Below are 16,643 nucleotides of genomic sequence, written 5' to 3' on the forward strand. Positions count from 1 at the left end.
TCAGCTCCCCTAGGGGTGAATGAAATGCTCACCCTTCCTGTTCTGTTCCTAACAAAGACAGAATACAACCATCCACTTCCTTCTCTGATATAGTTCTTCAAAAGCAAAGATTAGGTCAAGTAACTCCTTGGTTTTTCTTCTGTGGCACGATCCCAAGTTCTTTTTCTTACTTAACACACTGGATGGTTCTTAAACAAAATACATAAGACAAAATAATAACACCCTCCAATCTAGCCCATTTAACCTAAATGGAAGCCTAATTTGAATAACAGGTATAAAGCGACCCGACATAACCCCACAAGCAGGGTCTGACAATTTTTATAGCAGCAACTGAAGGGTGACATTATTGCAAGGTTCACAAGTGAATTTAGGATGTCTGTGGGGTGCTGTCCAAGTGTGCAGTGTGTGAGTGTGTGTACCACTGGGGGCGGGGTTAGTGCAACCAACCCCCTTTCATAGCTCTCCCAGGAAGGAAAGTAACACCATTATTGATTGTACATGTCAGGTCATTTCCACCTTGTTTGGACTTCCACAGGCTAAGTGTTTAGACAGTTATCATCCTTTATTCCACAGCTTTGGCAAAGCCCTTTTTGAAAGATAATGCTAGTTCTCCTTGTGGCCAAGATTGACAAAATATTTTGCCATATAAGAAATGCAACTCATATTCCATAAGCCACAAAGCATGTTCATACCAACTCTAACTCTGTTAGGACTGTTTGTGTTGCATTTATTTGAATAAAATTTGAGATCCCAAATCAGTGGAAGAGTCCCCGGAAGGGAAATGTCTGGACCCATGGCTGAAATCTTCCCACACCGAGGAGGACTGTCCCAGAAACCCGCCAACATGCCTGGACCCAAAGAAAATGACAGACAGTGTTTGGCAGCTGCATCTTTTGTCTCTCCAAAGTACTCTTTCCAATTTATTCATATCTACCAAATAATACCATCAACATTTTCCTAGTGAAGAAAAACAAAACCAAAGAAACTCACCATTTCCAGGATGTCCAGAAATGGCAACTGTGGAAGCCGGAGAAGGACCCACACTGTTGTGAGCCGTGACATAGATCTGGTAAGAACTCTGATTGAGGGTTACTTTTGTGCTGTTGGCTGGAGCAGGGACAGAGAGGACCTTTAAACTGGACGGTTCATCAAGATTTTCTACAACTACATTATAGAACAGGATCTTCCCGTTGGCGTGCACTTTTGATAGAGGCTGAAAACAAATATTGACAATCATTTCAACATGGGCTTCCCTGTGAATAAGAGTTTGCTCGATGACTTTCTCATCTTTTCTCTCCTTTGATTGCCTTATTCACACACACACACACACACACACACACACACACACACACGCAGAGCAAATTTAAACAGTTTAAGAGAGAAAATAACCTTCTAAATAAACCCCACTTGAAATCAGACATTCTATTTTAACTAAAATTGAGTACAGAATAGGATCATTTGGGGGTGAGCTTAAGAGCATATCATGTCCAAAGCATGACCAATTAAGGAATTGAGAGGAAGGGGGCTATTTAGCCTGGATTAAAACACACTTGGTGAGTATGGACTCAGTCGGTAAAGATTCCGCCTGCAATGCAGGAGATGCAGGTTTGATCCCTGGGTTGGAAAGATGGCCTGGAGGAGGAAATAGCTACCCACTTCACTACTCTTTCCTAGGAAATCCCATGGACAAAGGAGCCTGGCGGGCTGCAGTCCATGAGGTTGTAAGAGTCAGACATGACTTAGCAACTAAACCACCACCACCACAGTGAGTGCAGAGTAGGGAAGACAGGGGTAACCCCAGACAGGAGGGGGCTGGGCTCCTGGAACACTCCCTCCACCAGCTGTGTCACCCTCTTGCCCCCAAGCTGTGCTTCCCCAGACCCAGGGCCCACGGTCCCTCTTTTAGATGATCCTTCAGGTGGTAGAGAATTCTCTGTCCACACAACCCTAAGCCCACTCCCAAGGCCTGAACCCCCAGCCAGATGGTGCCCCCTGATGTGTGCACCTCCAGACCTGAGATCAGGCTGGGGCAGCTGTTGGCTCTGGGTGTGGAGAGAACCTGCCTGTACAGACTGGCATATCGACATGTGTGTGAACAAGCCCCCTGATGGGGAGGACCAGAGTGGAGGTGGGAGGAAAAGTGGGGTGGGCTCTGGCTGGGGGCCAGCTCCCCCAGCATGGCCATGCTTTAGCACTAAACACTGAGGAACTCAAGAGCTCTGAGTTGGGTTTTCCTGGTGGCTCAGATGGTAAAGAATCCACCCGCAATGTGGGAGACCTGGGTTTGATCCTTGGGTTGGGAAGATCCCCTGGAGGAGGGCATGGCAACCCATTCCAGTATTCTTGCCTGGAGAATCCCCAAGGACAGAGGAGCCTTGTGGGCTACAGTCCATGGGGTCAAAAAGTTGAACACGACTAAGTGACTAAGCACAGCACAGCATAACCAGTATTCTTGCCTGGGAAATCCCATGGACAGAGGAGCCTGGTGAACTACAGTCCATGGGATCAAAAAGAGTCAGCCATGACTTTGCGACTAAATCACCACTACCACCATCTCAACACAAACCAGGCCTTGCACGTTGTCATGAAGGCATGTTAGTCAACACAGAAGGACTAGATTGATTTCTGTTACAATATTTAAGCTTGACTTATGACTTTCAAATATAAATATTTGTAACTTTAAAATATGGTATATATTTCTCCACTTCTCCTCATGCCCTGGGCCCTGCAGATGTTAGGGGCAGGCCTGCGGGGAAGTTAGGAGATGCAGTTCTAACCATCAGAACCAGCCACCTGGGCAAGGCAAGAGGCTGCCGAAGAAGGAAGCCCTGGTCCAGTGTTAGGGGTATGGATGTGGAGTGGGGATTCCCCGACCAGGTCAGAAATTCTACAGGATTCCTGGGAAAAGCCCTCCCAATCGAAAGACTACATCAGTATCTAATCTTGGTGAAAAGCAAATGACAAGCAAAAATGTCTTTCTAAACCTCTGGCCTCTTACCTTCCAGAACAAGGTCACCGTTGGATGTCCTGACACAAATGTCACATCTCTCCAGACATCGGGCGCCTCCGATGGAGCTGAAATTAACCAAAGGAAAACTCCTGGGTCACAACATGGATGTAGAATACTTTCAACCTTCTTGTAGTTCGGTCAGCAAAGTAACCACGGCCAGTCCGACCTGAGGCCTGCATCTCGGTTTTTCACTCTCTGTGATGTCTACACACTTGGCTGTGACCACACTGTTCACTCCTCACAAGGGGCAGGCACACAGTAGGTGCTTTACAAAAGGGCTGCCACATCAGAACGGGAAGTGACACAGGGGCCTTTGTGAAACTCAAGCCTCAGAGCTTCTAGAAGCCACCAAGGAATTTTGGAACCCTGCGTCAGCCCAATGCTAGGGGGTTAGTTAGGCAAGAATCCTGCGTCAGTCCAGTGCTAGATCAGTTGGGCAAATTTCCCATTTCTGGAATTTCTAGGCACAGCAAACCATTGCTACTTGCTTGCCCCTCTGGTGGAGGCTGCAGTTGGACACCCTCAAGTGGAGCCCAGTTCTCCTGACTGAACACTGGCTGGCCCCTGGCTGTGGTCAGAGCCTGGGATCCCTTCCTTGTCCCCCTCCTCCCCATGCACGCCTGTCCCCCAGTTCCTGGTCTGAGCCTAGGGCAGCTCCCTGTGTGTGGGCCCTCGGGGCACCGGCTGCAAACCTCCCCCCCGTACGCCTCACCCTACTCTGTTCTAGAAGACCTTGCCTCCTTGTCATTCTTGCCACTGAACTGTAGACCAGTGATTTATGACTGGATTCAACATATCTCTGCACAAGAAAAAAACTGTTTTGCAACATAACATAAAATTTTAATTCTCTGCTTTATGAAAATATAGTTTACAGTCCCCAACAACTGAAATTTTTTAAAAAATGAAAAATTTTTTCATATAGTTGCTAACACTTTCTATTCAACATGAAGGTGACCATATATTTTTAAAATCTTTGCAACCCCATGGATGATAGCCTGCCAGGCTCATCTGTCCATGGGATTCTCCAGGCAAGAATACCAGAGTGGGTTGCCATTCCCTTCTCCAGAGGATCTTCCTGACCCAAGGACTGAACCCAGGTCTCCTGTATTACAGACAGATTCTTTACCATCTGAGCCACCAAGGAAATCTCTGAAATTTAAGAGACTCCTTTTTTTTTTTCCTGTAGTTGCTAACACTTTCTAGCACAACATAAAGGTGACCATATATTCTAAAAATCTATTAAGAGGCAGATTTCAATTTGTTAAACAAGCCATCAGAGAAGCCAATATTAAGTATAAAACACATTGAAAAACTCAAGCAGCATATGAGACCTCAAGCTCAGTGCAGAATCTTCTGCTGCTGGTTTGTACGTGACCACCTGCACGAAAAGAGAACAGCAGCACAGCTGATCGTGCTCCATATTTATGTCACTACAGTATCTCCTCATGGGGTCATTTATCTCTGCTCACCGTGATTCTGCTTAAGTAGAATTATAATACATATAAACATCGACTCTGCCAGCATTGAGCAAAGTGTTATCAGAGTGGAAAAAGTGTAGGTTCATCATCAGTAGATTCAACTGATTTTAACTTTGCAAAAGCAAAGTTAAGCATTTTCAGACTTATGATGTTATAATCATTTTAGATGATTTAGATGAATTATACCTAAAACTTAGTGGAAAGAAAAAAACTTTGCATTTTTTTTTAGCATTTTTGGTAACTAGTTCAGTTTAAAAACTAGTTTAGTTTAAAAACTAGTTTAAAACTAGTTTAGTTTAAAAACTAGTTACCAAAAATGCTAAAAAACAAAATGCAAAGTTTTTTTCTTTCCACTAAATTTTAGGTATAATTCATCTAAATCATCTAAAATGATTATAATATCATAAGTCTGAAAATGCTTAACTTTGCTTTTGCAAAGTTAAAACTAGTTTATTTTAAAACTAGTTACCAAAAATGCTAAAAAAAAAAATGCAAAGTTTTTTTCTTTCCACTAAGTTTTAGGTATAATTTTGGAATACACTTGCAAAAAAATAACCCCAAAGCAATATTAAAGTATAAAATATTAGGATAAAGCAAATCTTCTTTGCTCAGTTGCTTCAGTTGTGTCCAACTCTTTGCGACCCTATAGACTATAGCCTGCCAAGCTCCACTGCCCATGGGATTCTCCAGGCAAGAATGCTGGAGTGGGTGCCATTTCCTTCTCCAGAGGATCTTCCTGACCTGGGGACTGAACACGCATCTCCTGTCTGCACTGCAGGAGGATTCTTTACCCACTGAGCCACCTGGGAAGCCCATAATTGAGGAATACACCACATTACCATCAGGAATGGGGCGCTCTGCTCCAAGGATTCTTAGGGGGTCTATATGACTAGAAAAAAATGACTGGACTCTTGGAGGGGCTGACGAGGGGAAGAGGCTACTGAGCACCTCTGGAGACCAGCCCACGTGTGGATTTTGGTGCCCTCGCTACCCCCTCAGTCAGAGTGCTTTAAAATGTCCCTTCCAGGCTGAAACAGAAAAAAAAAAACAAAACAAAAAACTCCACAGCCTGCAGACATGAATAACAAGATAGAATCAAACAAATATATACAATCCTTCCTTAGGCAGCAAAACAGCCCAGATTTGAGTCCACAAGCTCTCCAGGCTGTAATAACACCCCTGAGAGACACACGAGGCAGGCTGCAGTCTGGGTGAGGGGGAAGCTCTGGAGTCAACTGACCCGGGTGTCAGCCGCAGTCCTGACTCAGTCCCTTGCTGGCGGGGCCTGTGAAACTCCTCATCCTCCCTGTGCCTCCCGGGCCTCATCCACTGAGTGAGGAGACCAACAGGACCTGCTGCACGGCGGTGGGAGGATTTGAGGAAAACACTGGGAACCCTTGGAGCGGTGTCTGGCACATACTAAACACTCTGTGCTCCGGTTACTGTTGTTATGTCTGCTGCTCATTAACTGCAAGCTGGCGCGTCTCCCCAGTCTACAGGCCCAGGCTGCCTCATGCGTTAGCCGGGCGATGGCATGACTATTATGTGGGATTGGAAGGAGATGAATGCAGGGCTGGGCCATCTCATCTCCTGAGCAATACTTGTGGTCTAAAACATAGTTATTTGGGAGGAAAACTCTCTGTTTAGTCATTACTGAGGAAACAACCTCTGAGAGCATCACGAGAAAGCTCCCAGTTTGCTGTCGCTGGAACGAAGGACTTAACAATGATGATTAAGTTTCCAGATACTACCTTTCCAGACACAGCCCAAGGCTGTTTTCTATGAGATCAGTGCCTTCCTCAGTACAAATGCTACTGTTTGTCCCCACGCCTGAATGAAAAGTTCATACTTATTTACAGAGCCCCAGTTCCAACAGGAATCCAGCAATACCAGGAGCTTAGAAACCATTTTGGAGAACTAAAAATCCCAGAGAAAATGTTCAGTAGAAATAACTTGGATGGCAAATAAATAAATGAGGCAGATGTCTTCCCACCCACACTGCGTTAGGCATTGAATTCACATTTTTTTTTTTAAAGATGGTACTCAGCCTCTGCTGTAACACTTTCCCCTGAGTTTTTGGTACAAGCAGAAGTTCTCAGGGAAGCCCACCCATCTCCCGTCAGTCCATTTAGATTCTTGGGATGTCAGGGAGCCAAACGTACCAGCTTCAGCTGTGGTGAAGTTCTGGCTAATCAATTCACTCCATTTCCAGAAGTGGTCAGCATAAGCACAGCGTACACAGGCCATATATTCTGTGTCCGGCTTCAATTCACTTAAGAGGTACTCACCATTCACCCTGATGGAGATATTGTGTTGCTTGATTAAAAAAAAAAAAAAAAAAGATGAAGTGGGGAGGAAGAAGTCAGAAGTACCAGTGAGCACACTTTATTATAAAACCAAATCACACACGGAACACCTAGACCTGGAGTACAACTAGTTCTTTGAGGAAAAATAAATTCTAGAGGTTTATGATTAATTGCCTGGACCTTTGTTTTTTTTAATTGGAATAGAATTGCTTTACAATGTTGTATTAGTTTCTGCTGTACAATGAAATGAATCATCTATATATATACATTACACACACACACACACACACACACACACACACATCCCCTCCCTCTTGGACCTCCCTCCCACCTCATATCGTCTCACCCTTCTTGGTTATCACAGAGCACCAAGCTGACCTTCCTGTGCTATATAGCAGCTTCTCACTAGTCATTTTATATAGGTTGGTGAAGAAGTAATTGTGGTTTCGGACCATGAATTTTAAATCATTATAACTAGGCTCAAACACATATTTATTAAGCAAAACAGGAACCATTACAATCCACACATTTTTGCCAATAAGAAATCAGTTGGTTTATTCCCGTAGTGTAAAATCTGTGCTTCGGGATTCATCAAACTCTTGGAAAGCATTTTCTGCCTCCTGCTGGTTGTGGAAGCGTTTTCCCTGCAAAACACTGTTGAGATGCTTCAAGAAGTGGTAGTTGGTTGGCGAAAGGTCAGGTGAACACAGTGGATGAGGCAAAGCTTCACAGCCCAATTCATTCAACTTTTGAAACATTGGTGGTGCAATGTGCATTCAGACATTGCCGTGCAGAAAAACTGGGACTATTCTGTTGACCAATGCCAGGAATTGCAGTTTTTAGTGCATCTCATTGATTTGCTGAGCATACTTCTCAGATGTAATGGTTTTGCCAGGATTCAGAAAGCTGTAGTGGATCAGACAGGCAGCTGACCATCAAACAGTGACCATGACCTTTTTTTGGTGCAAATTTGCCTTTGGGAAGTGTTTTGGAGCTTCTTCTAGGTCCAACCACTGAGCTGGTCATCACCAGTTGTCATATAAAATCCACTTTTCATCACACATCAAAATCTGATCAAGAAATGGTTAATTGTTTTTGCATAGAATAAGAAATGACAACACTTTAAAATGATGATTTTTGTGATTTCTGGTCAATTAATGAGGCACCCACTTATGGAGATTTTTCACTTTTCCAAACTGCTTCAAATATTGAATCACCATAGAATGGTCAGCACTGAGCTCTTTGGCAACTTCTCCTGTAGCTGTAAAACGATCCTCTCAGTTGGTCATTGTCAATTTCCGATGGCCAGTCACTGCACTCCTCATCTCAAGGCTCTTGTCTCCTTTGCAAAACTTCTTGAACCACCACTGTGCTATACACTCGTTAGCAGTTCCTGGGCCAAATGTGTTGATGTTGCAAGTTGCCTCTGCTGATTTATGGCCCATTTTGAACTCTAATAAGAAAATCGCTTGAATTTGCTTTTGTCTAACATCATTTCCCTAGTTTAAAATAAATATAAAATAAATTGCAAGTCTTAAGTCATTAGCAAAAAACATAAAGTGAGAAGTGCACATTAAAATGATGCCTATCATAACCACATTTATTTAAGAATGTATTCTAATATCAAACAGTAAAATTCAACAATGCAAAACCATGATTACTTTTGCACCAACCTAATACGTGGTAGGGTATATATGCCAATCCCAGTCTCCCAAAGCATTCCACTCCTCCTTCCCCTCACCCCCATGTTCGCATGTCCATTCTCTACGTCTGCATCTCTATTTCTGCCTTGGAAATAGGTTCGTCTGCACCATTTTCTAGATTCCACATTATGCATTAATATATGATCATTGTTTTCCCATTTCTGACTGCTTCACTCTGTATGACAGGCTGGTTCATCCAAGTATCTACAAATGACCCACTTTCATTCCCTTTACTGGTTGAGTAATATTCCTGGACCTTGTAAACAGATGATCCCTTCCATTTGAACCCACACAGAAATAAAAATTTCAAGAGATTTTATATTCACTGGTCTCTGTTCAGACATAAAGAAACTTTTGAAAATAGAAAGTTAAGCTCTTACTTGTATCACTTTTCCTTCACCAAGGAGTTGAAGCTGACACAAAAGTGCAGAACTGCTTCCTATGGAGTATACCTTCCAGGTCACGGTGGCATTTGTAGCACTGACACTTTTAGGGAACAAGCTATAGGGAGCCATTGGATGAACTGCCAAAATAAATTAAAAAATTTAAAAAAACTCAAGCAAAGATCCAAAAAGACTTTGGTAAATAGGCACTTCATTTTTTCAATGTTTTACCCAATAAGCATTTTTGCTTATTTTTGAGAAAATGACAAATAAAACCAGACTTGCAGCTAAGGTAGAGTAAGCCAACTACAGCCTTTCTCTCTCATTGATGATATTAGAAACTCTGAAAAAATATAAAAAGAAACTGAGGACTCTTAAACAAAAGCAGAGAAGAACGTAGAGGGGAGTTGAAACTTGGAGAAGCAGCCCATCAAAGAGAATATAACAGAATCCAGAGTCTAACCAAAGTAACTTTAACAATGGCAAGAATACAATCCAAAATCATTTGACATACAAAACAAAACCACAAAACAGAAAATGCCACCAATTTCAAAGGGAAAAGTCAGTCAACAGATATCAACTCATGCATCAAGATGACTCCCTTGAAGCTACAACGATTAAAGACTTTAAAACAGATCCATGAGGTAAAAGTAAATGCACCTGAAATGAAGGAAAACACTTCTCAGTGGAGAAAAACTAGTTTTTTAAAAAGAATTAAATGGAAATTTTGGAACTGAAAAATAGCAATTGAATATCTGAAATAAAAACACCTTCCATCTTACCCCCTTCCAGAGCTGCTGTGTGACCTGGCCATTGCCCACCACTCCAAGCTCCTTTCTCTCACAGGAGAGACACGGGACGTTCTTTCTGTCCCTGGAACACCCAGAGCCTGTTCCCGTCCCAAGAGCTTTTCTAACCCACTCCTTTTTCTCCAAGTGCCCTAGAGGTCTCCTGCCTCTCACCCTTCAGCGCCCCCATCCCAGCTGAAGCAGCGCCCCAGGCATTCTCTACCCTCCTACCTCAATTCTATCTGCTTCACAGGAGTGCAGTGCTTAACTTGCTTATATATTTACTTCGTGTCTCCACACCCCCCTCTCCACCTCTCCCCCAGCACACACCAGCACATATACTCAGTTCGGGGCAATTACTCAATCCTGTTCACAGCTGGATCTGAAGTGCCTGCTGGATTGGCATCACCCTGTAATTAGCTGACTGACTGAAGTGATAATTAAACTGAAATCTAAATGATCTGTAGAATTAAGAAGGTAAAAGAAGGACAAGCATTCCAGAAAAAATGAGCAGCATGACTAAAGATTCTACATTTCATAAAAGAGGAGGGGGTGTAATCAAAACACAGACAGAGATATGCAGCTTCAGAGATGTGCAGATCAAAACCATCACAAAATGCCACTTTCCGTTCACTCAGCTGACAAAAATGAAAAGGGCGACAATACCAATTTGGAGAGAACACACTGCCACAACCACTTTGGAGATGAATTTGGCATTATCTCGTAAGTTGAACATTTACATTTTCTGAGTCCTCACCAATTCTACTCTTGAAGTGAAGTGAAGTCGCTCAGTCGTGTCCGACTCTTTGTGACCCCATGGACTGTAGCCCACCAGGCTCCTCTGTCCATGGGATTCTCCAGGCAAGAGTACTGGAGTGGGTTGCCATTTCCTTCTCCAGGGGATCTTCCCGACCCAGGGATCAAACCCAGGTCTCCCGCATTTCGGACAGATGCTTTAACCTCTGAGCCATTTGGTAAGGTATAGGTATACACTCAAAAAAAAAAAAAAAACCACAACAACAGAACAATTATAGGTGTTTACTGGATATATATATATCAAAATGCTCTTATTAACACTGTATCCAAGAGCATAAACCTTTTCAGAGACAACCTAAGAACCCATCAAAGGAGATGCATAAATAAAATACTGTATATTTACACAATGAAATACTTAATAAAAGTGAAAATAAATGGACTACACCACCACTGAATAATATGAGTAAGTGTTAGCAATTTAATATTACATAAAAACAATTACAAGGATTATTACATATAGCTTGATGTCTCTGATATGCATTAAAACAAAATAAAAACAGGATTTCATAAGAAATGAGAATATATCCACAAGCACACACAAAATAAATCTGTCATTTCCGTAGTGGAGGGAGCGGGACAGGGGGCTGTGGGATGGGAGACGACATAAGTTATTGTCAGATTTGTAGTTTGAATTGGAGGTAAGCTCCTTGGCATTTATTACATTATCAACAAAAATACATAATAGGGACCATGGGCCATGCATGCACCCGTGAAGAGAAGCGTGGCGTGAACAACAGTTACAAACTAAAACTTCCACTTAGGACGTGAACGAGGCACAGATCTCTAGCACATTTACTTGATCACACAGTGTGTCAAACAAAGCTACGCCAGTGACCACAGTGAGCTACACTCAAGTCTCACCTCCATGAATCAGGTTAAAAAGAATACTGACACTTCTTTTTCTAAAGTAGTTTTCAGCCACGAGTGTAAAGTTATACATTTCTTGTGAGTCTTGAGTTACTTGCCAATCACACCGGTTTCTGTGTTTACAAAGTGTCTTTTTCCCGGAAAATCTTAAAAAAAACACACACACAACAATTTCAGGGTTTACACTTCTGTCAACACAGATGTGTGTCCCTGAATCCCCTGGGGGACACGTTCAGTGGCTTTCAAACTATGTTCCACAGAACAGCATCAATCCATCACCAGCAAACACTGACGATGAAAATACTGTTTCAAAAAACTTGGTTTATGTGGTTACATATGTAAGGATGAATTGCTGACTTCCCCTCGTGGGTGGTGAAAACTTTCCTTAGTTTACTACTTTGGGTACTCTTAAAAAGTTAGAAGTCAGGTAGATCTAGATCACCATATGGAGTTATTTCACATTAAGATTCACAACTAATGGTCTTATTATGTTTATGCTCCATTTTCCTGTCACAAAATTTGGATAGAAAGTATTATATACTTGTGACCCCTTAAGGATTTCTTCCTGACCCTGGCAAGGTTGTCTGAAAATACTTGTTGAAAATTTTTGATATGTTGTCACAAGCACCTCAAACAAGGGAGAATCTGTCACTAATGTACCCAGAGCTCACTTACGATTCAAATAAAGTGTAGGAAGGCAGTTTAATCAAGCCAGTGTCATTCCCGGGATCCCAAGTACAGGTCAAAGTCTTCAGGTCCTGGGTTTCGCAAGAAAAGTCCTTGGGCTCTTCAAGCACTTCTGTCCAAAGAAAAAGCAGAAGAAACACTGAGCAGAAGCCCTTTGTTGAAACACAAGTGAAATGGAGAGCTCTCTTTGGGATCTGAGGCCACAGAGTTGCTCTGAACACTGAAAAGTTTACTTCAACAGAGGCCAGCGCATCAGCAGCTCCAGAAAGTCACATTCGGGTACCTCACCTTGGCCCCTTCTCCCTCCTTCCCTGGTGCTTTGCTGGGATGTCATCAGGGACAGTGGGGGTGACAGTGTGAGGTCTGCACTGGTAGCCCCAGAGCTGGCCAGCAAGCACTCAGCAGTCTGGCGACATGCAGACAGAATGAGCCCAGTGATGAATGAACGGAGTCAGTGTTGCCTGCTGTTTCGTGTTGGATGCTGTGGCTTCGAGAGCCTGGGCTGTGCTTGGGAGGCCAGGAAGCCAGATCTGGGGAACCCGCTAACTTCAGCAGCTGAGGACTGCGAGTTCTAAGGAACGTACGCGTGGCATCTCCAAGTCCCTGAGGCACTGCTGTTCTGAGAGGACACACAAGGAGTATGGGTAAGCGAGCGCCCAGGAGACTGGAGATGGCCTGTGGCAGGGAAAGCGGGGAGGGAGGAGACGCTCGTGCTGCCCCACTGTGTGGGGGAGGGCGGAGGCTTCGAGACAACACAGGAGGCCACGGCAGGTCGGGGAGCGGGAGCATACACAGATCGACAAGAAAAGTACAAGGCTGCCTCCCTCCCCTTCACCACCCAGTTAAGGGCAGCAAAGGCCTCGTCTGCTGAAGTCCTGCGTGTGCGGCTACTGATCGTACAGCCCTGCCCGTGTTCCTGTGATCCTCACAATCATTACTAGACCGGCTCACAGAGGAGGAAACTTGGCCAAGACGGCACACCCAGGCACGGGAAGAAGATTCAAACCCGGGTCTTCCGACCGTGACCTGGGCCGCCTCTCTAGGGCCATCCAGCCTGTAGCCTCTCTCCTCCCCGCCCTGCCATCCTGTGGTCATTCCAGCATGGCTCACACAAAGCAGGATATTTTCTCAGTGGTCCAGGTCATGACCTGAACTTTCTCCTTTTTATCACTCGATTTTCTAGGAATAAGATTTCAGTAAGCTCAAGAAAACAACAGGAAATCCGACAAGTATTGCTTCAGAATATCTTTGACAGAGACTGTCCTAGAAGGCTTGGAAAACAAAAGTCAACTGAGGCCACAAGTAGAAATCTTTCTTCTGGGAAAGAAGATTTGATCTCTTCCACAGGAAATGGGAAGAGGGGGTCACAGAGAATGGGTCCACTCACTTGAGACCAAAAGAACGACGCCCTCTGGATCACCTTGGCCCTTACAATAGAAATTGGTTCCAGTTTTCCTAATGAAAGAAACGTTCTTGAACTCGAATGCCCATACATTTTGATCAAGTTGTCTTCCATATATCAGTACATCTTCCAAATAACAGGATATGTTATCTTGATGGTTCCTAGAAATGTAACAAACGGTGACATTGGAGCCCTCTTCCACCAGCTTATCTTTAGGGAAAACGTACAATGGATGATCTCCAAGTGAATTCTGGGCTGCAAGATAAGAGAAGACAGCTCAGTGAGACTTGGGCTCAAATTCAAACCAGTCCCCTCCTGTCTCACTCTCAAGAGATAACCTTAGCTTTTTCTACCTCCTAGAAAAAACAGGAACCTAAAAATCTATAAACTTTGTAGTGTGCAAAAAAGTCCTGTGTACCATCACTCTTATCGTTATGGGAACACCACTGCTCTGGCTTTCACTGCTGAGCCAGCACAGTGACTGTCGCCCTGTGGCCCTGAGGATGACCCTATTATTGCTGGTGATCAGCTGGTTTCCAGGACAGCAGTAGCTGCTCTCTACTGATGCTAGCCATGTAGGAGGTCCCATGTTCAGTGCTTATATATTTTCTCTCTTGTCATCCTTACCACCTCACAGCAATGGGACAGGCAGGATTGAGCTCAAGTTCGCTCACCCTGCAAGTGGCAAAGCCACAGTCACATCCACCAGCTTCTGCCCAGCATCCAAGCCACGTGTCCTTCATAATCTCTAAAACGCTCTGTAAATCACTCCTCTTCCAGCTTCTCAGATGCCAGTCACCCAAGTATCTCCTTTCACTTCCGTCTTCTTTCTGTATATCCCACTCATCATCTTCCATGCCTGCCTCCTGCTTCCTCTCCACTTGCTCGTCCACTCCCCAAGGAGCTGCCTCTGCCTATCACTAAGCTGTCATCACCCCCTGATCACTTCATGCCCTTCAGTTTGGCTTCTAGCCCACCAGAGCTCTAAAACTGCCATCACGGAGGTCACCCAAGTGGAGTGGCCTGAGGGGTAGGATTTTGTTTTAAGGTCCCCAGGTGATTCTATGTGCAACTAGTTGAGAGCCAGTGCTTTGGGGATTAAGAATAATCAGCCCTGAAAGAAATCAAAGAAGACAGGAGCAGATGAAAAGATACACCCTGTTCTTAGATTGGAAGAATCAATATTGTCAAAATGACCACACTACCCAAGGCAATCTACAGATCCAATTCAATCCCTATCAAATTACCAATGGCATCTTTCACAGAATTAGAACAAAAAAATTTGTGTGGAAACACAAAAGACCCTGAGTAGCCAGAGCAGTCTTAAGATAGAGAGGAGCTGGAGCAAAGAGGCTCCCTGCCTTCAGATTATACTACAAAGCTATAGTAATTAGCACAGTATGTCACTGGTACAAAAACAGAAACACAGATCAATGGAACAGGATCAAAAGTCCAGAAATAAACCCACTCACCTATGGTCAATTAATCTATGACAAAGGAGGCAAGAATATACAATAGAGAAAAACAGTCTCTTCAATAAGCGGTACTGAGAAAACCGGACAGCTACATGTAAAACAACGCAATTAAAACATTCTCTAACACCATTCATACTGTTTTCATACTGTTTGAGGGGTTCTCAAGGCAAGAATACTGAAGTGGTTTGCCATTCCCTTCTCCAGTGGACCACATTCTGTCAGAACTCTCCACCATGACCCATCCACCATGGATGGCATGGCTCATAGTTCCATTGAGTTAGACAAGGCTGTGGTCCATGTGATCAGATTGGTTAGTTTTCTGTGATTGTGGTTTTCAGTCTATCTGTACTCTGATGGAGAAGGATAAGAGGCTTATGGAAGCTTCCTGATGGGAGAGACTGACTGAGAGGGAAACTTGTTCTGATGGGTGGGGCCATGCTCAGTAAATCTTTAATTTTCTATTGAAGGACAGGGCTGTATTCCATCCCTGTTACTTGACCTAAGGTCAAACTATGGTGGAGGTAACGAAGATAATGGTGACCTCCTTCAAAAGGTCCCATGCAGGCCCTGCTACACTCAGTGCCCCCAATCCTGCAGCAGTCCATTGCCAACCCATGCCTCTGCCAGGGACTCCTGGACACTCACGGGCAAGTCTGGGTCAGTCTCTTATGGGGTCACTGCTCCTTTCTCCTGGGTCCTGGTGCGTACAAGTTTCTGTCTGTGCCTGTTTCCCCAAAACAGTATGAAAAGACAAAAAGGACACTGAAAGAGGAACTCCCCAGGTCAGTAGGTGCCCACTATGCTACTGGAGAAGAGTGGAGAACTAACTCCAGAAGGAATGAAGGGACGGAGCCAAAGCAAAAACGACACCCAGTTGTGGATGGGACTAGTGATGGAAGTAAAGTCTGATGCTGTAAAGAGCAATACTGTATAGGAACCTGGAATGTTAGGTCCATGGATCAAGGCAAATTGGAAGTGGTCAGTCAGGAGATGGCAAGAGTGAACATCGAGATTTTAGGAACCAGCGAACTAAAATGGACTGGAATGGTTGAATTTAACTCAGATGACCATTATATCTACTACTGCAGGCAGCAATCCTTTAGAAGAAATGGAGTAGCCATCATAATCAACAAAAGAGTCTAAAATGCAGTACTTGGATGCAATCTCAAAAATGACAGAATGATCTCTATTCATTTCCAACACAAACCATTCAATAATAACCATGGAGAAGAGAAGTGAAAGGCAAAGGAGAAAAGGAAAGATATACCCATTTGAATGCAGAGTTCCAAAGAATAGCAAAGAGAGATAAGAAAGCCTTCCTCAGTGATAAATGCAAAGAAATAGAGGAAAATAACAGAATGGGAAAGACTAGAGATCTCTTCAAGAAAATTAGAAATACCAATGGAAATTTTCATGCAAAGATGGGCACAATAAAGGACAGAAATGGTATGAACCTAACAGAAGCAAAAGATATTAAGAAGAGGTAGCAAGAATACACCGAAGAACTATACAAAAAAGATCTTCACAATGCAGATAATCATGATGGTGCAATCACTCACCTAGAGCCAGACACCCTGGAATGTGAAGTCAGGTGGGACTTAGGAAGCATCACCATGAACAAAGCTAGTGGAGGTGATGGAATTCCAGTCGAGCTATTTTAAATCCTGAAAGATGATGCTGTGAAAGTGCTGCACTCAATATGCCAGCAAATTTGGAAAACTGAGCAGT

General features: G+C 43.7%; 1 protein-coding gene across 1 annotated transcript in view; it reads right to left on the reverse strand.

Moving 5' to 3' along the window:
* Positions 1-16,643, reverse strand: part of OSMR (oncostatin M receptor) — a 67,934-nt gene that overhangs the window by 12,527 nt on the left and 38,764 nt on the right. The window contains exons 5-11 of the mRNA XM_010853750.1: positions 13,426-13,695; positions 12,027-12,150; positions 11,346-11,497; positions 8,878-9,020; positions 6,651-6,804; positions 2,999-3,075; positions 991-1,213 (exon numbers count right to left, since the gene is read on the reverse strand). Coding sequence (XP_010852052.1) covers positions 991-1,213; positions 2,999-3,075; positions 6,651-6,804; positions 8,878-9,020; positions 11,346-11,497; positions 12,027-12,150; positions 13,426-13,695 — 1,143 coding nt within the window. The remainder of the gene's footprint in view (positions 1-990; positions 1,214-2,998; positions 3,076-6,650; positions 6,805-8,877; positions 9,021-11,345; positions 11,498-12,026; positions 12,151-13,425; positions 13,696-16,643) is intronic.

Source organism: Bison bison, unplaced genomic scaffold, assembly GCF_000754665.1.
Source record: "Bison bison bison isolate TAMUID 2011002044 unplaced genomic scaffold, Bison_UMD1.0 scf7180017864331, whole genome shotgun sequence".
Lineage (NCBI taxonomy): Eukaryota > Metazoa > Chordata > Mammalia > Artiodactyla > Bovidae > Bison > Bison bison.